The 26,507-nt window shown below is 35.7% G+C and overlaps 1 protein-coding gene across 8 annotated transcripts in view; it reads right to left on the bottom strand.

Annotated features, from left to right (window-relative positions):
* Positions 1-26,507, bottom strand: part of RGS12 (regulator of G protein signaling 12) — a 93,230-nt gene that overhangs the window by 33,128 nt on the left and 33,595 nt on the right. For 5 of the 8 annotated variants that reach the window (XM_054064858.1, XM_054064860.1, XM_054064859.1 and 2 more), the window contains 4 exons: positions 15,562-15,583; positions 7,618-7,787; positions 4,628-4,720; positions 3,418-3,561 (listed from right to left, as the gene is read on the bottom strand). In XM_054064858.1, the coding sequence (XP_053920833.1) occupies positions 3,418-3,561; positions 4,628-4,720; positions 7,618-7,787; positions 15,562-15,583 (429 nt within the window). Of the gene's footprint in view, positions 1-3,417; positions 3,562-4,627; positions 4,721-7,617; positions 7,788-11,387; positions 11,552-12,636; positions 12,726-15,561; positions 15,584-21,307; positions 22,015-25,998; positions 26,133-26,507 lie in introns of those variants that run through there. The other 3 variants (XM_054064864.1, XM_054064863.1, XM_054064862.1) reach the window with 3 other exon arrangements.

The raw sequence follows: 26,507 nt of genomic DNA, 5'->3' as shown, positions 1-26,507 counted from the left end.
TGTAAACCTATAGTTTTAAGTGAGTCTATACTTTTACCTTTATATCTTCTCCAGTGATTCACTTGATCTGAAAAAAACAGTATGAATGCCATCTTCTTTGACATGACAAATTCCCTACAAGCAAGAACAGTATACACCACTCAACTGGTTACGGCATTCCCAAGAGTCTACAGGGAAGTCCATCACCAAGTCAAGTGGCCCAATTGCACAATGAAACAAATTTTCAGATTGTGCAGACAACCTTCTCAACAAGCCCAATCAGCACGATAACGCAGAGAGAACTCGGACTGCAGCATCACAGAAACCTAATTCAAACTGAACACTGACTTTCACATTCTTGTCTTCCACCCGTATATCTCCATTCCCACTTAGATGTGGTCATGTTTGTTGGCCCTTCTAATGCACTGTTTTCAACTTGGAAAGCTATGGAAAAACATACTTTTATAGGGTTAGTTTTGCCAGCGTAACATGCTGAAACAGCTCAGCACGAAGTCTGATGTGCCCTCAATGCAGCGTCAAAGAGACAATCCAGTGTCAATGACTTTTCCTACTTGAAAAACAGCTCATAAAGGGAATTCTCCCTCTCACACTATGAAAAGTGAAATAATTCTCTGACGATGAGTACACATTGGCAAAATTCAAAAAAGCAACTAGTTTCAGAGAAAACATAATCTTCAGGCTAAGGCCCAGTAGCTCATTTGGTATATACAATGCATGTAGCTTTGAAACGCTTCATTAGTATTGTCAAGCTCGAAGAATAATTCTGTGGTGTAGTGCCAAGCCAGCATAAAATACAGAGAAGCAACTACAAGAAATCAAAATGCCTTAATCTCATGGACTCGCAGATGTGATGGAAGTTTATTAGGGAAAAACGGTCAGTGCAGTCTGCAAACACCGACACAGATGCAAAACCCAAGCTAACTGAAAATACAAAATACTTCACCTGTCCTTGACATTTTTAAGAAAATGAAATGTATTGAGGTTACACTTAACAACAAGCTAAATGCATTTTGTGCCCCTAGGATGTAAGATATTCTACAATACAGGCAACACTAATACCTTAAGTTTAATAAAGTATCAGGATGAAAATAGAAGCTTTTCAGAGTTGCCTTCTTAGCACCGAAAATGATGAAATTGTTATTCCATGCTTGGTAGGAAGAATAAAGGAAAATATTGCAGAGAACTAAGACAGACAAAGAGAGCTACTGCAAAACTGAAAACCACAGATTAAATATACTTAATACAGCAAAAACATTCCATCCTTTTAACTTTACTGGTCAGAGTGATGACAAATTAACTAGTTTACCTTGAGCCAATCAGCATCTGCCCTACTATGCTGTTAGCCCACACTACATCCTCAATTTCCTACATTTAGCATTATTATCATATTAATTTACACATCTAATAACTTCTGCTTATTTGGAAAAATCTAGCAGATGCTATTTCTTGTTCTTACAAATGAGAAAGATAGCTTATAAAAGCATAATTTGAACTTCACACAAACAAGGGTAGAAAAACTTGCATCCATTTACACAACTTTACATGAAGTAAATGGTATTTTATTCTTATTTTAGTATCAAGTGACCTACATTGTGTTGCATACAGAAACACTAAAAATGCTTATTCTCATTCTGTTATAAAAAATAGTTAAATCCTAACTAGGTATTTTTGCTGCATCCACACGGTCCGATGACACCCCTCACAACAGGCTCACGAGTAAATATGTCAGGCTATGGACAGCAAGCAACTTCCAGCAGCATTCCCAACAAGCAGTGCTTGAGACAGAACAGCTGAAGCAGTACTTTCCCACGCAGACTTCTGCAGCATCACTGCAGCATTACAGCAACACTCACTGTTCCTGAGTATCATGTGTGGTGTTCATTTGATGAGTATCATGTAACACTTATCAAATGAACACCACAGACCATCACTCTGTGCCCAGTGCTGAAATCTTAAAAATTTTGTGAAAGACCACAAATGAAGAGCCTTCCCATTATTAAGATGATACAACCACCATGAGCTTGGAAGTCTGTGGATATGCTCCAATAACTACACACATCTACACCTCTGTGTTCCTGACGTCAGGCCACCCATCAAGACCACAAACTGACCTACTGTGGAACCGCCATTTAGTGAAACTGAGGTACTAAGGACCATCGAGGCAGTTGATTACCCATCACCGACCTCAATCAGGCAACATACTATTAGTACCTCAGCTGGCACACCTTGCTCCAACCCTGCTTACTCCAGTAGAAGTAACTCTGATCCTGCTTCATTTGGTTTTTCAGTGGGAGGAACAGGTCTGATTGAGGAATCTAATGGGAGAACTACAGAGGCATTGATAATTGGAGATAATCAGCTGAGGTTCAGACAGGCCACAAGGCTGGGGTTAGACTCACAGCAGCACTTCACATCAGCATTTTCACACACCTTATAAGCCCTGCAACCTAAGGACACAGCGTTTCAAAAAAGGCGGAAAACCTGCATTAGCCCAACTACCAAACTGATAAGAACACTATTTGCTCCAGCAAACAACTGGGAGAGAATGAAGAGGAATTCAGGTATAGGCTCCAAGATAAGAAACGCATGAAAAAAAATCTGGGAAGACCATGGCAGCAGTTAGACCTACCTTTCTAACTCCACTTTGCAGATGAAGGAAGATACTATCCCCATCTGCTCTTATACCCCAAAATCATACCATCGGAGGTTGCACTAAGACTGTGACCTGCTTCATTTATGCAGTTAATGCTATATTCTTGATTTCTAAACAACATGATCCCAGAAACTTACTAATAAATTATTATGGTGAGGTTACCAAAGAGATTATTTAGGACAAAACCGAAGAAATCTAAATTCTCCAGAAAATATGAAATGTATCCTGTTGTTACACAAATGCTCTGTTCTGCATATGTAAAACTATTTAAAACACATCCACTTCAGAGGTCTTCAGAAACAAACAGTTTTAACAAGATCTTTGTTTAACAGTTCCATTAAACCAGAAGGAAAGGTCTCCTTCAATACAACAGATATATTGTACAAAGCACCTTAACTAAAATTAGACACTATTTGTGTACACAATTGTCCACTAAAGAAAAGAATAGGCAACCATATGCAAACACCATATGCAGTATTGTTGCACCACATGGCATTATTTACTTGCACTAAACCTTATTTCAATAATAGTACTTTTCAGATTATTTTTTAGTTAATGTCAATTTTCCACACATATGTAAGCGGACAGAAAAACAGGCAAGCAGTATTCCTTTATACAGTCTCCTTCTACTCGACTAAGAGAATCTATATGATCTCGATTTCTCTTTTTGTGCACAGGAAACTATAGAGCATGTGAAACCACTTTTATATATTTTAAAGCACTTCAGATGAAAAGATAATAGACATAACATCTACAACAGTTACCTGAAGTTGCTGTTCCTTGAACATATCTGGATGTGGAGAATTGAGAATATCATCTGCCAGCTGTGCCTGGCTATCAATATTAACTGGAGTTGTAGCTTTGCTACACAAGAACTTACTGAAGATCTCCCGAGCTCTGTAAGAAAGCTACAGAAAAAAATGCTAAATTTCTCTTTGGTTTGCAAAAATATTTTTATGCAGGTATTTTTGACACTACTGTATTCCATACAAAAATATACAGCCACTCTTGTTTCCTTAATATATCAGCATTTTTCTCTTAATAGCTTTTGTCAAGTTTCAGGCATATAGATAGGTGTTGTCCCTTAAAATCTCAAATATTCATCAGATATTTCTTAAGCATTAAAAGTTGCCATCAAAATAAACTATCAGACTATGAAAATAATAAAGCTGAGGCACATCAAGTGCTTTCCTATAAAGGATAACAGATTTTTCTTTTTAGATTTTAGACCTTTTACATAAAAGTCACTATTTAAATAAATCCTCTAAGCTCCAATTTCTAGAAAGTAAAGAAAAATAAACACATATTTGAATATTTACAGTTAAAAACATTCACAGTCTGTTTTCAACTTGTTTATTTTTAAACACCCACATTCTGGAAATAGTGAAACAACGACCAAACTGCTCTCATAGCCCTTAAGGGGAGTGTTCAGAAGAGACACCGTTTGGAGACAGAAAAACATAGGGAAAACCTCAATGGTACACAAAAGAGCAAGAGGAACTTCCAAGATGAAAGCTGTCTACATTTGGCTGTGGTGTAGACAGAAGTGTTGCCAACCTGCACAAAATTCACCAAAATTGCCTGACCAACACAGGACTGTCTTAAAAGGGTAATTTGTGAACAACGACTACACTTACAGCAGCAGATGAATTTGAATCAGTTGTAAACACATCATGTTGGCTAGTGGACATGTTAAATCAATTTGCTCTGCGCTCCTGTGCAGTGGGCTACTCCAGGTAGCCATTTTTCAACACCCAGTATACCTTAGCACACTTCTACAGAACTATCTCTGCATTTCACTGCAGCCTAAGTATATCCAACATCTTAAACTTGGGATAGTACCCTCCAACCCTACCCTACTTTAGTGAAGTGACAGTACAAACACCAAGCACAACTCCAATAATTTCAATAAGCTTGAAGAATTAACAGTTTCTAGTAAACAGTACCACGTATGAAAATACAACACTGACTTACCTCTTTTTTATCATGTGCAGGTACATGGTTAAAATATTCACAGGCTTGCCAAAATAAAATATTTTCTTCGCTGAATTCTTTCCGTAGAAATTCCTAGATGGAAAATAAATAAACAAACATGTCTCAAAAAAAAAAGGAAGCTACTTGCCATTTCAAACAATGTATTTACAATGCTTGATAAATTGGCATAACAGTAGCATTTAAATCAGTCTCACGGTCTAGTTTTCTTCTAAAGCAAAAATCAGTGCACCCAGTATAGGCCTGGTGCTTCTCCTCTTTCTCATTTCTTTTTAAATGTATACAATTGAGAGGAATCCATCAAGTTATAATCAAATCATTTGCATGCACAAAGACAAAGTACAAAATTTCATGTTAAGTAGCGTATAAACTAGTGAATAAACTTTTATTAAAAGTCTAAATGCTTTGAAACTATATTTAAAAATTATACTGTGAACTTGTTCTCTTTAACTGTAGTTCTAGTCACATAATAGAGCAGATGTTTATTGAGCAGTGCCCATAATCAATTCTGTATTCATTACAGCATCTTTCTGCATCACATGGCAACTACAAGAAATCTTTTATCACTGCTTCCTGATATGGTTACGTGTGTTCTCCTTGGAAAATACTTAAAGGGGAAAAAATAAAATCGCCCAGTACAACATACAATAATCAGGATATTTATATTATAGCATTCAAAAGTCCAAACAAAGACTGTGATCCCATTCAGTTGGGAAATTGTACAACCACCAACTGTCCCTGATTCAAAGCTCTATAATTCAATATTCTCTCAGCATATGTTTCTTGGATGCATTTTAATCATTAGATATGAAAAAAATTAACTTGGTCCTCTGAAAAAATTATCTGAGCATTCATGTATTTGGAGCAATGCTTGTTTATACTTTAGGTATTACTGTTTAATTGGAAATTCACTTTAAGTCAGCCCACAAGCCACAACATTTACTTAAGTGCCACACTGGTGTCATTCAAGCTTCCTTAGCATACAAGGCAGTCTCAAAAAGAGGTCTAATAGGAACCTTCACAGAAATAATTAAAACTTAACTTTAATTGTGCTTTTAAGATTTACATAGAGTTTAGGGAGTCCAACTGTAAGAAAGCAATTGAGATAAACTACAAAATAGGGGGTCTAAATTTATTAGCAAACTCTCAATTTAAACTAAAAGTTCTTAGATACTAAAGACAAACCAGAGAGTAGTCAGGAGATATTTCTGCATTTCACATGTAATTATAGACTAAAAGAGAATAAATTAGTGAGTAGGAACTGGAACCCAACTGCCTACTTCCCCGCTCAGTGTCTTGACTATGAATCTTTAATCAATCTCCTGTTTGCTTTCTTTCTGGCCACACAATTTGGGCACAGCTGGCTGTACAACAATTCAGCGTCATCAGGAAGAGTGAGTGGTGCCCCGGTTGGAACATTACATAGCCTAGCAGTTGTCACACATGGCTGGGAAGCTGGAGCTGCTGGTTTGAACAACTTGAGGAGGGAACTGGCAATCAGGTCTCTCACTTCCTGGATGACTGCTTTAATCAGCAGACTATTATGCAAAATGTGACTATTTGCAAAACATGCAAAAACTCTTCTTCTTAAAGAGTAATTCCTGCTCTGTGACAAAGCTGTCCTCAGGAAAGGCCTATGCATGCTGAATTCAAAATTCACCAAGATGCTTACTGTGCAATCATAAATTAAATGTTGATGCTCCCATGTTCTTGAATACTGGCAGAAATCAGTATCTTATGCCTAGTTTCAGATTCCTTCCTTCTCAGTCTATAGGATTTCTGAGTTCCCCTTTGAATGTTAACCTATCACTTTAAAAGGCATTTTTTAGGCATCATGACTCTGCTTTATGCCAGATTCCAGAGCTGACACTCTTACGTGCATGTAAGTTGGTGGCTTAAAAGTAATGAGAAAAAACAATTAAACTTTCCCCCAAACTACATATTTTCACCCAAAATACATTTTTTAATTCTAAGATCAAATTAAAATTCTAATTTTAAAAATTTTAAATTTCTAATTTTTCTTTCAGTCTGAGAAGAAGACTCAGTATCCAGGCATAAAGGCTAATAACTCTTAGGCTACTCTACTAAGAAAAATGGAAAAACAGGTGTTCCCTGTTAACACGGTTTTTGGGTTCCCACGCCATTTAAGATGGAATCGATATTTTCATGTACTTTTGCATCAAGTAAAGGAGTCTGCATTACTGCAGGTTCCAGCAATGTAAGTCTCTTATACTCTTGATTTCTTTATGTCCAGTTTGTGAAAATTATTTCGGCAGCACAAAATGTCCTAGTGATCCATAATCAGCAAAAGACTTTTAGTGCAACAATGTAAAAGTGTATAAACATATTTCCTTACACATAAAACAGATGGTACTACTTACAACTTCATAAATGTGCTGTGAAGAAGTATAATTTATGCTTTGCAAGCACTCAACACTACTCCTGCAAGTTGCAGTTTTAACAAGCGTTGTTAGGTACCTAAACTACTTCCAAAAAGTACATCTAAAAACCTTTTGTAGGAGGATAAGCCATTGTATCATTGAAAAAATAATCTACATGGCTTCCAACATTTCAGTAGGCAAAACTGAATAGATCAGCAGTTCTTAGGAAACTAGTGAAACTACTGCCTCTTTCTTCTTTCAAAGGCAATAGACACAAATAAAAACTAATGTAATTGTCCTATAAAATGGAGAAGCTTTCTAGAAGTTCAGATATGAAGCAAAGTATAGCCTTCATTTTTATCTGAAAAGTTTGCTATCCAGAAATGCATGGCAATATGTGTATTACTATGAACTCTTACTCAAATGCGAAACAGCTTAAACTTAGAAAGTTGCTCAGATAACTGTGTAACAATGAACTCCTGTCTCTTGTCCTGTGTAAGGATAGCATCAAGAAAGAAAAAAGATTATAGAAAAATTACTGCAGTAATATCATGTAATTTGAAAGGCCTCTCATCATCCCTCAAAACTTACTGAAAAATATTTAACACCAATAGGATCTTGAAGAAGACGCTCAAATGAAACAGCCCAGCTTGCAACTCTTCTTTCTCGAAGTCGCCGGCAGCTCTGTACACTGGGAAGACTAGCATTGCTACTGAGGCTATTCTCACTGATGCAGTCCTTTAAATCAGTACTATTCAACTCTGTTTAAAAGAAAAAGAACAAATTTGTCAATAAAATATTATTCAGCTTTATTCTTCAGTATTGTTTACTTGATTTGTCAAAACTGCTCAAGCTGACAGTAGTGCGGACTTGAAAATATCCCTCCCCATTTTTATTAGGAGCATCTGCATAGAAAAAAGAACCCAAATCATCTCTCAATTTTCTTCTGTTGCACTGCAAAGTAAATTAAACAGCAACGTCCACCCAGAACCAAAACAAGCAGGCACAAGAAGAAATCTCCTTTTTCGGCTCAACAAAATAAATTTTTCGGACAAAATTTTCTGCTGATATTCCTCACTCCATGGACTGCAATCCTTTATGAGATTATCCAAGGAAGGTAAACTTTAATAACCCATTGTTCACCAGAAAGTGGGCAAAATCCTCTTTAGTGATAAGAGACATGAAACTTAATACACACTTCAATCTGTAGACAGGGACTCTGAAGTTTTTCATGGAAATGAGAGATTCCTGTTAAAAGCTGAAAATTTAGGAATGGAGTCAACAAGAAAAATACCAAGGAATGGACGTTTTCCTCATCTGTGAAAAGTAGAAGTATCAAATCATAGGTTCTAAATTTATCAAGGTTTTTGACAGAAACAGGGATCTGTGATTCCTTTCCAGACGTGAGCAACATAGCACAGCTGGAAACTTCCAGCTAAGAAATTATGGGATTCTTTAGGTCTCAAAAAAGCCCCGGAATTTCTTTTGTATTTTGAAAGACAAATTTAACAAAAACACAATGTTGTGTAGCAGCATGACTAATAATTTCAAGTATTAACTCCAGATGATCTTTGTCACATAGCAATAAACAGAGTACACCCAAAAAAATCATAAAGAAGTGACCACTTGCTCACAGCAATTGATCGGTAAAAGGAATGGCTGCTCTAAGTAAAAGAGGGAACTGTATACAACACAGTTCTATTCACAAACTTGTCATTTATTTGTTGCATCCCTTTTTACAAGTCATCGCTCTCTCCATCTCTTGGTTTACATAAATGTAAAATTGGTATAGTAGTACTCATAGACACCTGCTTCATAGAGGTGATCGGAGGTTTAATTAATTAAATGAGAAGCTGCAACTAAATAAAGTCCTGAGCTACCTGGTCTGCTATCATAACTGACCCTGCTCTGAGCAGGAGGTTACACTAGAGAGACACCAAACTAAATGATCCTGCGCTGAAGGGATAAAAATGCAGATGTTCAAGTCTTTGAAAAATTAGCAGTAATAGACGTGAGAACATAATGTCCCCAAATAAAATAGATTATATCTACAATAATTCTGTGCCAGATGGAAAAGCAAATATATAGCTCAGTAAAATGTAAACTGATTGAGAAAACTAAATTCATAATCAGCAAGAAATAGCCTGTTCTTCACAGAGACATTTTTATTGTTGTTTATTTTCCTCAGTTAACTACCTGGACTAACTAAAGCAAGGAGTAAGAAGTCATAAAGATAACTATGAAGAAAGTAAGATAGTCATAAGAAAAAGCAAAGAAAAAATAGTCTTGAAACTTCATTTTTAAATGTATTCTGTAGCTTAGAAATATCTACTACGAAGTAACAGTTTAGTACTGCAAATGTAAGCAAAGGTATTGTTTAAGAGAAAAATAAGACAAAATAAAACAAAGATACAGGATTAGATTAGGGGGAATGAAAATGTAACTTTATATTTTCAAAACCAATAACATTTAAGGACGATAACGCATAAGATATAGAAATATTTTTCTTTGCCTAATCATCATATTAATCAAAGATATTTAAAAACACTCAGCAAATAATGCCAATTTTTCTTATAAGGAATATTTATTCAGACATATGAAAAAGCATAACCAAGCCAACTGTTTGCTTTGCTAGAGAATACCTGTCACCACAGTGAAACTATTGTGAAAGAAGCCAATGTGAGTCTGAAAAGAACTGTATCTAAATTTATTATCTGAAGTATTTTACTTTAACTCTGCAGGTGGATACGTTTTATTTTACAGTCCAGGATATAAATAGACATCCACTTCTTGATATATCTGGAACACTTTCAGATACTGCCTCACTCTTACAGGGTTCAATCTCCAGCATTCTCCTGTGACGAATGATGAAAATTTCCTAGTTCCTTTCAGGCAAAATCAGAAAGGTAAACTCATCCAAACCCAAAGTGTTTAAACCTGCGTGGCTGACAGAGGAGTTAGCTACTGGCACAGGTCCTACAAAGTCTTAAAGCAGCATTAAGGGATTTCTCATTCACAGTAAACTGTCCCTGTTCCGGTGGATTTTGCTAGTTCAGATTTTTTTTCAGAAAGAATAATTTTAATTCATACTTAATTCTGACAATGCTTTGTCTTCCCTTAAAATAAAAATGCAGTCAGTTTGCTTTCAAAACCTGTGCTGATTTGTGCTGGGGTATTTGTCAACCTGAAAACAATACAGAAAAAGGTTGTTTCCCAGAAATGTCTTAGTTATTGTAGTTATATTAGTTATTCTAGTTTCCTTTTTATAAATACGTATATACAAACAGTTGCAATTAGAACAATTACAGGCTGGTACAGGTACACTGTTTAGAATCAGAGAAAAAGAAAGGTCAGATGGAAAGATAAAAACCAACTAACTAGAACACTAGTACAAAATTTATACAAATTGTGCTTAAGTGAAGAAAGTATAAGCTGTGACTTTTGCTCCACTCCCTTTGCAGAGGAATGTAAGACTTCAGTGTCAGGTTTCCCCAACTCACTACCCATGCATCCCTAGGTACACACAGCTCAACCTTGTAAAGCAGGAATGGAGAAACTTTCCAACTGAGTCACATATTTCATTTCCTGAGCCCTCTGCAACGAACATCAAAGGAAACATAGAGTCCTGATTCCTACCCTCAAATGTTCTTATTGCAAGGCTGTTGTGGAGAGCGGCCTCCCTCTTCTAGTTAAGTGTTTTAAAAAGGAAGATTAGATTACTGGTAATCTCAGGATACTGAAGGAGTTTACTGTGAAAACTTCATCTCAGGTGCACAGAAGACTTAGCAGCATGTGAAGTTTCCTAATGTCTGCCTTCCCTTCTCCTCACTCTGTGGAAGCATTCACTTACCTGGGAAAGGAGTCTCCTTACTCAAGAATCCTGAATCCTGGGGAACTATAACTTCTATTCTGTTCAAGAACCACTGCACCTTATGAGGAAGCACTACTTTCTGTGCAAACTCATTCAGTTTTATTTATTATCTTCTTCAAATAGGGAACTGACTCAGAATGTTTTCTAAAAATCCCACAGAAAAACCAATCTTTTACATCTTCCGTGTTTACACATTCTGTAGAGGTTCTTGTAAAACAAAATCAACATTATATAAGAAAACAGAGGCATTTAATCAGCTAAAATCTTGAAAGTATACAGATAAGTCAAATTTGAAACTTTTGATTTAAATAATATAAAGCAGTAAGTCTGAGTAGAATTACTTAAGGATATTTTTTTATTCATTTTTTCATAAAATCTGTATGTATTTTTTGACCTATGAACATATCTTATTGTCATGTATTCCCTGTAATCATAAAAATGCATATATTCATACAATTAAGTTATTCCAGTTAATCACTTAGTACATTACCTGGATAAAGCTGATAAGAACCACTGTGGTGCCACTTAATCAAATACTTCAAGCCATTCACTGAAAGCCATCCTTCTGAATCCATACCAAGTTCAGCTGTAACATCCCGGAACCCATTGGGTGCAGGTGAATCTTACTGTATGGCACATTATTCCCTCACAACTCTGGGATAAGGGAAGTTAAGGCATTTCACCTGAGCAGTTAATGGTAGCCTCCAAGACCGTTCTAAACAAATCGATTCTTTACCCACATGGCTTCAAGCAGGGGAAAGGGATAGTATACTTAACACAAAGCATTATAAAATGCTACATAAATAATTTAAAGAAAAGACCTTTTGCCACTGCTGCTAAAGGAACTTGAATTATTTATGTTACAGTGGAACATAGCTACAGCAAGCATGTGCTGCTGGTGTAGCTGAAAAATAAGTTTTATACTCATTGAAGGAAATAATTCATTGGTATTTATAGTGTAAACAATAGTGTTCTGTTTTATTTTGGATTTCATTGTGGGTTTTTTGCTCTCCCTTCTTTAGTTACCTTTTAGAATACAGTTTTACATTATTTATTATAGCAAACATCAGATCCCTTTCAAAAAAGTTGGTTTTCCTTATAAAAAAATCCTTCCAGGTTATGAACACACACAAAAAAAAAAAAAAAATCAGCAGAAACTATAGCAAAGTAGTATCTTAGGGAAAAGACACACGTATAGTATCTGCCATGCTTAAGTATTTGAAATTAATACACTTCAGCTTTGTGGAACAGATCTCTGTAAGAGCAACAAAGCTGGTGAGGGGGCTGGAAAACAAGTCTTACAAGGAGCGGCTGAGAGAGCTGGGGTTGTTTAGCCTGGAGAAGAGGAGGCTGAGGGGAGACCTTATTGCTCTCTACAACTACCTGAAAAGACGTTGTGGAGAGGAGGGAGCTGGCCTTTTCTTCCAAGTGACAGGGGATAGGATAAGAGGGAATGGCCTCAAGCTCCACCAGGGGAGGTTCAGGCTGGACATCAGGAAAAAATTTTTCACAAAAAGGGTCATTGAGCACTGGCAGAGGATGCCAGGGAGGGGGTTGAGTCACCTTCCCCAGACGTGTTTAAGGGATGGGTGGATGAAGTGCTGAGGGGAATGGTTTAGGGATTGTTAGGAATGGTTGGACTCGAAGATCCAGTGGGTCCTTTCCAACCTAGTGATTCTATGATTCTATAGGGAACAGCAGGTAAGAACTGACTTAGAGATTCTTAATGGCTCAGATACCTCACTGCCTCTCTGTCTGCAAGATGAATGATGATGTTCTTCCATGATATGTCCTTTGACCTTAAGGTTTTCCCTTTGTAAAGCTCCATCTAGGTATCAATAGACAAAGTCTGATGTTAGCTGGGGACTATTGATCTCCCCGATTATTTAGACCGCACAGCGCTCAAAATATCAGCCACAGCCTGCATGCTGTGTACACATTCTCACTGTTCTTACAGTCAGCAAGAATGGACAGCTTCTGAGATGGGAAGTAGGAGAAATCTGCTAATTACAGGCCATTGTAGTAACATAAGATGATTTATGCTATTCCTAGAGCATATGTGCTTCAGATTAATTGATGTATAGCAGTGATCTTGCATCTAAGCATTATTACAGCTTGCATTCTGATCATCTGCAATTCATTAAGCAAATCAATTACAGTTAAAAGTTGCTACTGATCAGCATCTCTGAAAACAAACACTACTTCAAGTACCTCTGTCTTTTACACATTACCTATCTTATACTGCCCAAGTGCAGAGTTTTGGCTAGAGAGAACAACCCAGCGTTGCACAAGCTAAGTTAACATGCAAAATAAATGCAACAAGGGGTAGATGGTTTCCAGTGCCTGGCTCTGATATAGTAGAAGCCATATGACATGAGGCTTCATTGACCTTGGAAAAAAGAAATGTACAGAGAGCTGTCATGCCTCCCATCACACTGAGGGGATGTATATAAACATAAAATAATTACTTTTTACACATAAATTTCCCTTCCCAGACTAAAGCTTAACCACACACATGCAATGTACATACAATACATACATACAATATAGATACAAATACTAACATTAAAATTTAGTCTAGGAAGGGAAGTCAAATTTCTTTTATCCAAATGTGTATATCTCTAGTTCTGTTAATGAATTAATGAGATTAGGGAAGACTGGAAAAATTTCAGTGCTGTGACACAGTCAATAAAAGTGAAAGCCTGAAAATGTAATTCAGACATGAATCAGAGCTTTCCACTCAATGCACCTCTAAATGAAATCAATTAGGATTTTATTTCATTTCACTTCTTCTGGTTGCAGTCTCTGGCTTTTATTTTTCCAGTCCGCTTTCTAGCTATTTAAGCTTTGATTCAATTTTACTCAGTATAGTTCAACTACCACTTTTTACATAAGTTACACAGATCCCCTTAAGTAGCATTTAACAATAAAAAGAGAGTCCATGTTAAATCTTCAGCACTAGCTGAAAAACAGGTCATACAACTCAGCAGAAAAAATCCATTTAACTTACTTGTCTGTTCTTTCACCTCTGCAACCTACATGCCCCTTAGAATTCATGACTTCAAAAACTGTATAGAATTAACTGTGAATGAACAATTACCAATGGAATTTGAATTAACTACAAAAGTCATATTGAAAGAACCAAAAATAAGTCAGATCTTTAAAATAAATTTTCAGCTGGAAGCGAAAAAGCTTGACATGATATGAGTAATATCATAGGGATCTTCAAGTTTGGATAGGCAACAGAAGTGAAATAATTTTCATTAGCACAGAACAAGAACCCTCGCAGAAACAAGATGCAAATCAAACAATTTTTTTTGCCCCTCAGCAGCTCAAACTTAATTCAACTACATACACATACAAAAAAAGGTCTGCACTTTTTCTTGATTTTTATAAAACAGGCAACATCTAGGGGGGAAAAAAGATGTTATTTTTCCCACAAAAACATAGGTGACATTTTAAAAAGACAGAACAGGACTGACGCAACTATTTTCTGTTTCCTTCTTTTGTCACTTTGTAGACAAGACAGATACAATACAGAGTCTATCTTCTCATCTAGACAGTTGTTGACTCTTGTCAGTAGTTGAGAAGGAAAGTACCTGACAAAGGCAGCCAGCCATTGGAAAATGGCTCTGTCAAAAGGACAAAAACAGTAACGTTTCTCCCAAATGTCGTTTTAGTTTTGCAGGGAATGGGAAATTAGGACATGATGGAGTTTTGTGAATAGTATTGCTAATTTTGCATTTACATTTACATGTAATACAAAAAATTATCCTTAGCATTCAAAATATTTCTTCAATTTCACTGCACTAATTACAGCAACACAGTTTGACTCCCTTTAATTTAATAAAATTGTCTAGTACTGTTGTCAAAGAATAGCAAAAGTAATAATACATATGTGAGTTTCTCTGCAGGATCAAGTGAACCAACTCCTACCGAACACAAGTGAGAAAAGCCATCTCTTGTACACCCTAAACTATACGAATTCCTTTATTCCATTAGGAAGCATACTTAAAATGTTTCAACTAACTTCAAAGGTTCAGAGAAATCATCTTCTAATGTTTAACAAAGAGTGGACATCCTTTAAAACATTAAAGTCATGTAAAAATCAAAACAAAGAAGCTTAGGTAACATCAAGAGGAGTTGACATAGAAGTACTCCAGAACTGCAAAAGCTCCACGCTGGGATTTTACAAATATCAAATTACTTACTCCTTCTCGAAATGCACCACACTGTAAAGAAATCTCAACCTCAACAAATGCACCAACACAGCTTACAAACTAGGAGCTAGAGCATCTCTCTCCACAAGCAAACAGGGTATGTAAAGGACAACAAAATGTAAAATAAGACTTGCAATCATCCAATTATGTGAAAGTCTACCAGCTCTGCCTCTTTATTACTGTGAACGAAGAAGACTGTTTACAATAAAAATGTGAATATATATAGAGATGTGCCACAAAAAGAACATGCAAATGAATCAGTGAAAGCATGTGAACATAATACCACAATATTTTCTTTGGCACAGCTCTCAAAGAGTCCACAGAGTTCTGCACCACTTTGGACTCATATCTTTTAATATATCACCTTATTTACCGCATATGATATTGTTTAATGTGAAAAACTGATACTTTTCATTATAAAAGTAAAAACAAGCTGTAGCTTACCTCCATCAGAAACAGTTGCTGACTGCAATAAGAAAAAGAAAAATAAGTGTTACTTAAGTTTCATGGTATTGGAGATCTCTGAGCTTCACATCATATTTGGAGTGCTAGCTACTTTTATCATCTCATTAATAACAGATAACACGAGAGAGGAAAATCTAAAGAAACCAGCTGTTTCCACAAGTGTTTCCTCCCTACCAGGAAGTTCAGTCCAGGCTTTTTGACCACTTCCCTGGAACTTTATCCCACCAGCATCTACTGGACAAAGCCCTTCCTCCTGTGAGTAGCAGGAGTCCTTCTAAGATGAATAGAGTCCATCAGTCAGTACACGTGTGAAAGCAGGTACCTTAACTGCAATCTGCAAAGACTTTACATGAAAATAACACATCATATACTTTATTTTACTGTAGTATCTGGAGATATTTGGAATCACAACTTAAATTCAGACATTCTGTCAGTCAGATGACTCTGAAAACTTCTGACTTCCACACAGCCAAAAGGATCTAGGAGTGTTTTCAATAAGCTAGGTAAGAACTCCTCAGCATCTCCACCGCTACTTTACATCAAATTTTCAAGGACAATACTCTCTAGTGAAATGCCGGTGTTTATCTACCCAAAGCTTCTCATCTTTGATAACAAATTACTTCAAGGAAGCTAACATTTCTGTAAAACCGAGTAGATAACCACTTCCCAAATATGCACTGCACAGCTTGCGTCTTGACACTCAGCTGAGTAAAAATCTGGAAAGGGCAGCTGATTTTTAGATTTAAGCTTCTATTGAGTTTTAATGGCTATTAAAACAAATATTATTTTAAACTGGGGAATCTTTTCTTGGTCATTTGAACATTTAAATAACTTTATAAATAATTAAAAAGAAACTCTTATTTTGTACTGTTCTTCAAAAATCTAGAGAAGAATGCCCTGTGTATCTACTGTATCTCCAAGATGGAATACAAACAGAAGGAAAAAACATACATATATACACAACTCAAGAGAGAAGATATCTCTCCATAGTTTATATCTTCCAGTCTCAACAAATGCTCCCCCTCCCCTTCAAATTCCACAAAACCCTCTAGTAATCTTTAAAAGAATAATATTTGCTCTTTTTTCAATGCAGGATCTCTTACTGCTGTTGACACTACCTGAAGAAAGTCACTTGTTACAAACTGTTGTGGCCTTATCATTCACTTCATCAGCAGAGGACCTAATCTAGTTTTCAATACAGGTATGTTGGAACTTTCAAAGTCTAAACTAGTCTCTATTGCTTCATTGTTCTTGTGCTAGTTCAGCTAAATACAAATACATCTTCCACGGAAAAGATAAAAAAATGATGGCACTTCTTGTTTAGCTACACAAAAATCAATCCTTCTGCATCTATGAAGGACAATAACACAAACAGCAGTGTACCCGGGCCTCTCACTTTTTTAAATTGAACTGTTTCAGGTACAAAAAAAGTAATTCTGTTTTGGGTACAGTTCTTCAGTGAACTTAGGACATTTTTTCTTCTTCTATTTTGCACATAAGTCTAGCAAGCATATTATGTGTTCAAGTTAAACCATAACTTAATTCATGTTTGTAATTTAGAACATGTAATTTACATTACTGAACTTTGTTTTATAAATATAATTGCTTCTAATTACTTATTCACATACTGTACAGAACAGCTGATGCATAAACAACTCCAATGCCACTTCTCAAAGAATGAAGAAAAGGATGACTCAAGTTAAAGTAATCGTATAAGTTTACATAGTAGACAGGAAAAAAAATACATTCCAAATACATACATTTTTGAATGGTCATTTACTTTGGCCACTTACATGAATCTAGATTCAAACGCTAAGTACAACTCTCCTTCATATTTTTGAAAAGTATCAAATAAAATGAACAGGATTTTCATGATAGTATAAAGAATCTTTAGGTCTTTAAACTGGAAAGTTACCAGTTGTAAAATATCATGTTAAGAAAAAATGGTGTGATTTCATAGAAGAGCTCAAGTGTTACAGTAATAGTACCACATAAATTTCCCTTTGGTTTTGATATATCCAACTACATGGTATACTTTTTTAGATTACAAGGACTACACAGCACATTCCAAGCACTATCAGTTTACTTCTGCAGATCAGGCAGTAAGATTTATTTTCAGAGTTTTTCTTTAAGTTCATCTATGTAACTGAACTCTAATCCACTTAATTCAATAAAGCCAGTTAGAAACTAAAGCTTTTAACTATTGTGTAAGAATTTACAGTAATATGTTCAAAACATGTTTGTAAGTGCTTAGAAACTTTAATATAAACTTGTCAGAAACTGTATGCAGTCCATATTTCAACAAAGCAGTCTTTCTTCTAAACTGTTCATCTGAAACTTGTCTAGATTTGTCCAAAGGTATAAGTTGCAAGACCAGATTTTTTTGAATACTATGATGATCTCATTTTAAAAATTCACTATGTGTTGGGGGCTGGTTTTCATTCCCCAGCGCTCATGCTTACCACCACTGGAGGCTCTTCAGGACAAAATTTGATTTACCATACATAGAAAGTTTGATTGTTTGATGAAATTTAACAGTTACCACACACATATTAAGAACTACCTATTAAAAACCATATAAAATTAAAAGCTATAAAATTGAACAGTTCCTGCATGTAGCCATTTCTGAAAGGCGAGGAGGGATAGCGTATGTCCCCATGTCAGTTAGGCTAAGATGAAGATCAAAAAAAATAGTATTTAAGTATCTCATTCCAAATGACAGGATACATATGTATTCACTTTGCAAATGTACACATAAACTATCACCCAGAGATAAAATCTAATTGTATTCAACCCTCAAATCTTTAACAACCAGATAAGAACTGAAATTAGTTCTTCAAATTACTCTGACTTCCAAACTGGGCTAGGAAAAAGCCCATGGTACATGCCAGGAGTCTGATGGTTACAAGTTACCAAGATTTTTAAAATAAATCTAGTTTGGGAAAACTAAAATGTTTCCATTATACCTTTCCACGGGAACTCTGCCTGCTCACCTAGCTGGATTAGCAGCTGAGGTAAACACACACACCCCACACAAAGGTGGAGGATGCAATTCTCTTCCCTAGACTTCAGGGCAAGATCTTGATCCCCGCGATCCAAGCGAGGAGCCCAGTGCCAAGGTCAGCACGCTGAACCATGACTTCCCAGTTATCATACACCATAAAAGATGTTCTACGTCTCTGTAAACTGGCAAATGCTTCAGCATATACTAAATGGCATGAAGTTCTGATTAACAAAAAACATGTAAAATCTCTCTTTGTATTATCTCTCTTTCCTAGGTGGAAGAACCAGAAGAGCCCACGAATTTTTTGATGTCGTGTTCAGGATCTGCTTGCAACCAATCTAAAAGAAGATTAGTTTAAAATAATTAACAGGGAGAAAACTACTTTACACATACATGACCTTTTTCCTCCAGAACAGAAATGGACAACATACTGTATTGCACCAGTGACAGGGTAAAAAGCAAGAGAGAGCATGAAGAAGAGCGATTCATAAGGCTGAAACAGCCTTTATCTTTCAGTTTTCATGGTCTATAACCTGCTAGAAGTGGGTGCCACTGCATGAAACTAGTCTGATGGCAACTTTCAGTTGACAGAAACTCTCGTCCAGAAAATCCACTTAGTTCTATTTCACGTGTTCCACTTTACATGGATCAAGAAACTAACCAAGTACTGTCAAAGTCTGCCAAAACACCATGATGCTGAAAACCCCAAAATACTCTACCCATACCCCAGACATTACACTGAGCAAATAAATCCATGTGTACAGACTACCCAGAAAAGACAATGCAAAAATGTCCTTTTTCTGCACCTCAAAATTTGTCATTCAAGTCAAAGTCATGCTCAAGAACCTGAGCAGAACAAAGAGAAAGATGGGGATGCCAGGAGGGTGACACATACTAGGGAAATGCCAGGCCTTAGCAATAAAATGAAGCAACGTGAAATCATCTGTGCTAATAGAATGTGGGTGAGTGCCTTCCTGAGTCAAAAAAAGATCTATTGCCAACTCCTTCTGAGATGAAATGTGGAGGGATAAAATCTATACGGAAAGACATATTCCTATCTCCTACCCTGACAGTGACAAAATCACAGACTAAATAGAAACATCTATTTCTTCCCTGGACATCCAGAAAAACTGAGAGAAAAAGAGATTAAAAATGACCTCCCTATGTGTCCTTTCTAAAGCACATTTTTCCAATACAGGCATCAACTTTTTGCTGCATCCAAAGAATTCTCTGACTGCTGCCTGCAGAATCTGTCAGACTTAGCTTACACTATATTAGACTTCACTCTATTTTACAAAAGCCCTTCTAATTAAGCCTTCAAGCTGGGAATAGAATACCTAGCTCCACCAAGCCTCTAAATTTATTTTCTCATATGATTTTATTATACAAAAGAAGTTTGGGAAACCTGTGTTCTTTAAATGAAGCACCAAAGATTTACAGACTGAATACAAACAGCCAACTTTCAAATGTTCCATCACCTAGCTCAGGGATAGCCTATCACTCAGTCGACTGTCTGCTTGCATCCAGCTTTGTTCAAAATCCTTATTAAATCCCCTGAATCAACTTCTCCTTTTTGCCAAGGTATGAATTATAAGCAGATCCCTAGATCTTCAGTCACATTACTCCAGGACTTACATTGCATACACATTTTTTTATCCTTAATACATTACAGCATTAACTTTGTACAAGTGCCATGAACTCCAATGATCTCTGAAAGGGAGATCATATCTCAAAATATGGTACACACTGTTCTAACATTTTAAATAAAAAATAAAGCCATATTACTTATAAACTATTGCTAGATTTTCCTTCTAATAAATAATCTCAAATGAACTCCTATCTAAATATTAGAGTAAAATTACAGCACTTATATCCTCATCTCAAAATATTACGGCAATTAATTTCATGATTCAGAATTGTCATATTGACAGAATTCTCATATTCAGTCAATATGAGAATGACCCTTCAGAATGCCTCTTGAGGAGTATTACAGAAATTGTCTTTTCAATTCTCTGCCACTAAAAAAGTCCATTTATAATAGTTAAAATAAAAGTATTATAGATGTAAGAATTCCCAAGGAAAAAAAATACAGTAGAACTACTGCACAATAATTTTACAGAATATCTATTTCTCTGAAGGTTAAATATTTTTGTCAAATATTTGACTCTATGAAAACAACATATGAACAGTAAATGATGTGACATTTGGAAATCCTTTAAGGAATAACTGTTCAACTTTTTACCCCAAACAAAACCAATCTTATCACATATAAACACAGTGCCTTAAATGCCATGTCAATCTCTGAAATTATTTTGATAAAGATATATACAAAATATATACAGTTCTACCTGAATATATAATATTGATACAATGGTACAGAAAGCATTTACAAAATACATTGCACAGAATAAAAAAAAAGGCACAGATTATAAACATACTGATTTTCTAGCTTTATACATATTCATAAATGCATCTCAAAATCTGAACGTTAGTTACAACAATAAGATTCCCTTCACTCTTCTCTGATAATAAAATCCAACATTTGCATTTACAAAGGAGTTTTCACTCAAATATTTAAAGTATTAAAAGTTAAAGGCTAAGCAAAAAGCATTCTGAAGCTGATAACAATCTTCTCTAATTTCTTGCCAATAACAATAGCCTCTTCTAATTTCTCACGGCAAGGATGCCTTGCCTTAGCTAAATATAATTTGTATCACTTACCCGCTCTTCGTAAGAGACAGCAGTTATTTTTCCTAACAGTACTCTTCCTAAATTCATCTTCACTTAGTATGGAAAAAGCATTTCCTTAACACATCAGCTTCTCAAAGATTAAACTCAAAAATCCAACCTTGTTCCATGCCTGTACATGCCAGTAAAGTTTAAAGGCATTTCGTATGAAGTTCTATTTTACTCCCTTTATGTTACCCATAGCAACAGGCCAATGCAGGAAGCTGTGGTTCGTCAGGGATTCAGATTAGATCTCAATTATCTCTCACCAGAAAGCTAGATCATTTTATATAAATCATGCTGATTGTATTTTAAAACGTTTCCTATAACAAATCAGGAAAATAAAATGACGCTGAATTGTGTGAAAGTCCTGTATTCAATAAAACAGATTTCCAAGACAGTTTTCAGAAAAACATTAATCATCCTAACGTTAGTTATAGAAACATTTACATAGTAAACCACTATTTTCAGAGGTTTACATAATGCAAGCCAGAATAAAGCAGGACCTCAAACGGTCTATTCTGCTTAAATTTGGGGATTGACACTATAAATTGCATGTAAAAATCTGCAGTACGAGAAAACCTGGCATATTCGGTTAAAGCTAGGAGCAGCCAGTTGTCACTAAAGACAAAATTCTCCTCTCAGAAACCAGTTGAGATTCTGCCCTTCCTTCCTCAATACCCTATGCTCAACTGATGTCAAGACAGTTCTGTGCACAGCGCCTTAGGAACAGAGTGCAAACTAGGCTACTTGTAATGTAAGAGGGAAGTGCTATTACCTTGCCCATGACAGCACTGTCTTCAAGGAAATGTATATGGAAAGTACAGGATTTCACAAAGTTTGTTGCTGTCCACCAGTAAGTGGTAGTACCTAAAGCATTCATTGCAGTTACTTTTTTAGGCAAACAGAATGCAATTTTCTGCTAAAAATAAACACCAGAACTGCAAACTGGGAATGATTAGTGGACATTTTTATGCTAGTGGCATGTCCTTAGAGCCAAGGTGGACTTACTAGTAGTAGTTTAGGAAAGTGGAATCTTCTCGCTTGTTCAATGCAGCATGTGGAATCCCCTACATCCATACAGTCACTAGGCTGAACCACTAAGATAAAATCAAACCTATGAAGGCAAATGTTACTCGGAACTTACATAGAGAGAAAATGAGGCAAAAAGAAGTTAAGAGCCTTTACTCAAGATCTCACATTAAGATTGGCTTGCAAAAGACAGAGTCCACGCATCTTCCCATTTCTGTATTTAGAATGAAGAGACTCGGTTAACACAAAAAATCTATCCTGTCAGTTTGACTTACAGTGATCAGAGGAGAAACCTTAAGCAAATTGCAGATGAAAATAGAGCTTTAACAAGCACTCCAGAGACAAAAGCAAATTGCTGCAATGGACAAAGTTCATGTTATGATTGATTACTTCTTTGAACAGGGACACCACTGCATTTTTGAAATGCTGTGTTCTACAAGTATTTAACACTATGAAGAAATACAATGGAAACAAATAGGTGGGTAGACAGGAAGGAATGTGTTTTACAAATGATACCCTCCATTATTTAGGACTTAAAAAGGAAATGCTCTATGATACTTGCACAGAAGAACAGGTTCACTATGTGTAGATAAGTATTAAAAATTTATAATTTTATAAAGAAAAAAAAGCCAAACAGAAGTGTTTAAATACTGCATTTTGCTTGACACTAAACCAAGTGGGATGCAGAATGTAAACACCTTAACCAAACAGCCACACCATTACAAGCAGGTGCATAACCAGGTGCATAATAATCCTTGCGCTGGATATGCAAAAAGCACAAATGGATAAGAAATGCCTAGAGAACCTTCCTGTGAACACCCCCTTGGGGTAACACAAAAAAAGTTTAAGTCAACACTATTGGTAAAAGTCCTAAGTCCCCTGGAAGTAACCTAGAAAGATCAAATGTACAAGCACAGTCTTAACAGGTGAAGATGTTAACCACAAGAACATAAGAACGGTGAGGAAGAAAATAACCCTACATGCAATGGGATGTAGCTGCAAGATTAGCCCTTCACTGGACCAACAATTGTGAACACTGATAGGAACACTGTGTGTGGGCAATGCTTTATACATTCTAGGCACTCATACTTGGTGTTATAAACCTAATAATCCCTTAGTTTAAACAGACCTTTAGAGTTGTTGATTTTAGTTCATCGAACTGAGCGTTGCAAGTCCACATTTTTTCCAGTGACTCTACTAGCAGTGCAAATAAGCTCTACCAATTATACAGTACCAGTTGATGATAACTGCTATGAAATGCCTTGTGACTCTGAAAGCCTTTTAAAAAAAGTCATATCCCTCTACAGTTTCACAGGTTATTTCAGCAGCTGCCAGATTCAGAATCTTGTGATTTTGTGTACCATATTTGTAAACCAGGCAGGCAACTTAAAGTTCAAAGGTCAAACGCAGAAGGAATGTTAATTTTCAAAACTATTAAGGGGAAGTGTTAAAATATGACACAACAGCTTTAAAAAACCTTATTCAGATATACCAAAGACGACGTTTATAAACCCACACCCATCTGCTTAGAAGCTAAACTGTGGGAAGGGGTAGAGACCCCAGATAAGGTTGATCTGTTTTTCTGTTCTACCCTCCTTCCACTTCCTGCTCCTATTTTCTTTTGTACATTTGTTTTCAGAGCAGAAAAAGCTGAAGAGAAAGACAGAATGACAGAAAGCCTGGATAAGTTTTAACTTGTCAAAATATGGATAGGACTTAATATATCCCTGACTCCTAAAAGAAGAAAATGTACACAAAAAACACCAGGCAACTAGAAAGAGGCAGTCCCTGGGACCAGTCATACAAATTCCTAAAGTAAGTTTGACATTAGCTGAATGCATCAAAAATCTTAAACCTCATTAATATCAGGTATTTCCTTTTTTAATCTCATATTAAAGAAACTAAGAACTACTTGCATGAAAGCCAGAATTCTTAAGAATTGTTAAGAATATGATTTAGCTCACTGACCCTAGTTTCCTGCATTTTAAAAAGCAGGTGTATCAAAAAGCCTACAGACAAATAAAGAAAACTTTACTATAAAATACTTTTTTTTTCTAATTCTCCAAATTTTCTATAATCTGTCCAGATTCATTCTCATCAGTGATTCATCTGTAACACAAAAATAAACAGACCCTAGATATACTGCTGATTAAGAAAGGGATGATTCTCATATTCACAGCATTGTGGTTCCCCTCCACCAATTTTAAAGATTAAAGTCCTTCCTATTCCATGGCAATATTAACAAATTATATCTGCAAGCCAAACTTTCTGGAATTTGTTCGTGTAAATAACTGAAATACAAGCCATCTTGTTAAATAACAAGACTTCTCGTAAAATAAACTCAGTGAGGAGACTGGATGCAAAGCACTGTTCCAAGTGCCCCCTGCTGCCTGCCTACACTGAAATGTGTACGCCAGTCTCAGCAAAGTGTTAAGTTCAGGAAGATTTGTCATCCAGAAATCTACTCAAAAAACAAATATTTGGTTTTGAAAGCCATATTGTAAACCACGAAAAATACTTTCATAGAGCCTAACTGTAAACTGATAATAAAAAATACACTTTTTAACAACTGTTTTTAAATAATTACTATTTTTTTCCTTCTGCGGATCAACATTTTAATACAACTGAATTCTTTCCACTACGAAAAACATGCAGAAACAGCATAACTTGCACATCCAGACAGAAGGCAACTTGCAGCCCAACAGTAAATTAAAATTAAATTACGTATTAAGGAGGATATAATTAAGTGACAGAACACTGAAACACAGTAAGCCGCTTCTGAATTTCCTATTACTGTAGATGGAGCCTCTAAGAATCAATGGGTCTTGAGGATATCAATGTAAAATTGATATGAAAACTACTACATGAAAACTACTAATTAGGTAAGCAATGCATATACATCTTCTAAGCCTTGCAATTGTTTCTTTCCCTTATCATTTTAAAAACTGATAGTTTTGCTGCTGTACTTTTAGCATTAAAGACAACTATCCTCTGAGACATATAGACACAAAGAATAAGACTGTAATGTCAAAATCTGATAATACAGCTAGGACCTTTACTTACAAAAAGTGTTTTCTGGGCAATAAAAAGCTAAAACTGGTCTGAAATCTTTACGCCTCAGAAATTTTGTATTCTATAAATTCTTCTCTTTTATATTCAGTTATTTGAATAACTAATACAATCTGGATTCTGTTTTATTGAATAAAAATCCAGCTGGAAGAAAAAAAAAACACTAAATGCATACCTTAAAAAGATGCTGTAACAATAAGAAGGTAACTTCTAACTTCAACATGACATTCTTGATTTATGGAAAAATACGTGCAAATGTAGTGAAAAATAAGCGAAAGAGTTATTAAAAACCTAATTAGAGAAGTATGTATATCTACTAAACACATCACATTTTAAAAACAATATGATGCTAAAGATTTAAAACATTTATATATAAAAGGTGTATTATTAATTTCATAATACAGCTTATATAGAAAGTCAACTTAAAATCTTATACTTACAAACTTTGTCTCTTTAAAACCTCATTGAATCCTTAGAAGCATTTTTATCATATCTCACTGTAAGATTTCTTAGCTCGGAAGGCTACTCATTAAACCATATTCCTGTTTTCTGTTCGCTTTAGACAAACAAAACTTTATACTTACAGACACTTGACTATCAGTAAAAGTTTTCTCCATGTATAAATGGTTTAATAGCTCATTGTTAAGAAACAGTCCCTCCAACTTTATTATTACGCTCTTTCTCAACACATATTTACTTCTTCCAGAGTCCAGTAAAAAAATGAGGCTTCTCTGTCTGTTGCCCTATCAACACCTCTCCCATTCTCCTCCCTCTCCAGCACATTCTCCGCCCTCAATACTGGTTCTGTATCTTCTCATCAAAAGGAGCAAGCAGCTTTTAAAATGTTGTTTAGGCAGGTCGTGTGAAACAATACAGCTTCTGTAAAGACAACAGCATGCTGCTGAGGAATCTGCTAATGTAAAATGCATTCAGTAAGGGCCTACATGATTCTGTCTCAAGCGTTTGTCCTAACTTGTTCAAGCATTGAGTCAACGTCATTTTCTCCTCCAAATACTCTCTTCTTTAATACATTCCTCTTTGATAAGCACATTATCTGCATGAAGTAGGTAATCCATCTCTGTTAAAAATACTT

The sequence above is a fragment of the Cuculus canorus genome, chromosome 4, assembly GCF_017976375.1.
Source record: "Cuculus canorus isolate bCucCan1 chromosome 4, bCucCan1.pri, whole genome shotgun sequence".
Lineage (NCBI taxonomy): Eukaryota > Metazoa > Chordata > Aves > Cuculiformes > Cuculidae > Cuculus > Cuculus canorus.
This window is presented reverse-complemented; position numbering and strand designations above follow the sequence as displayed.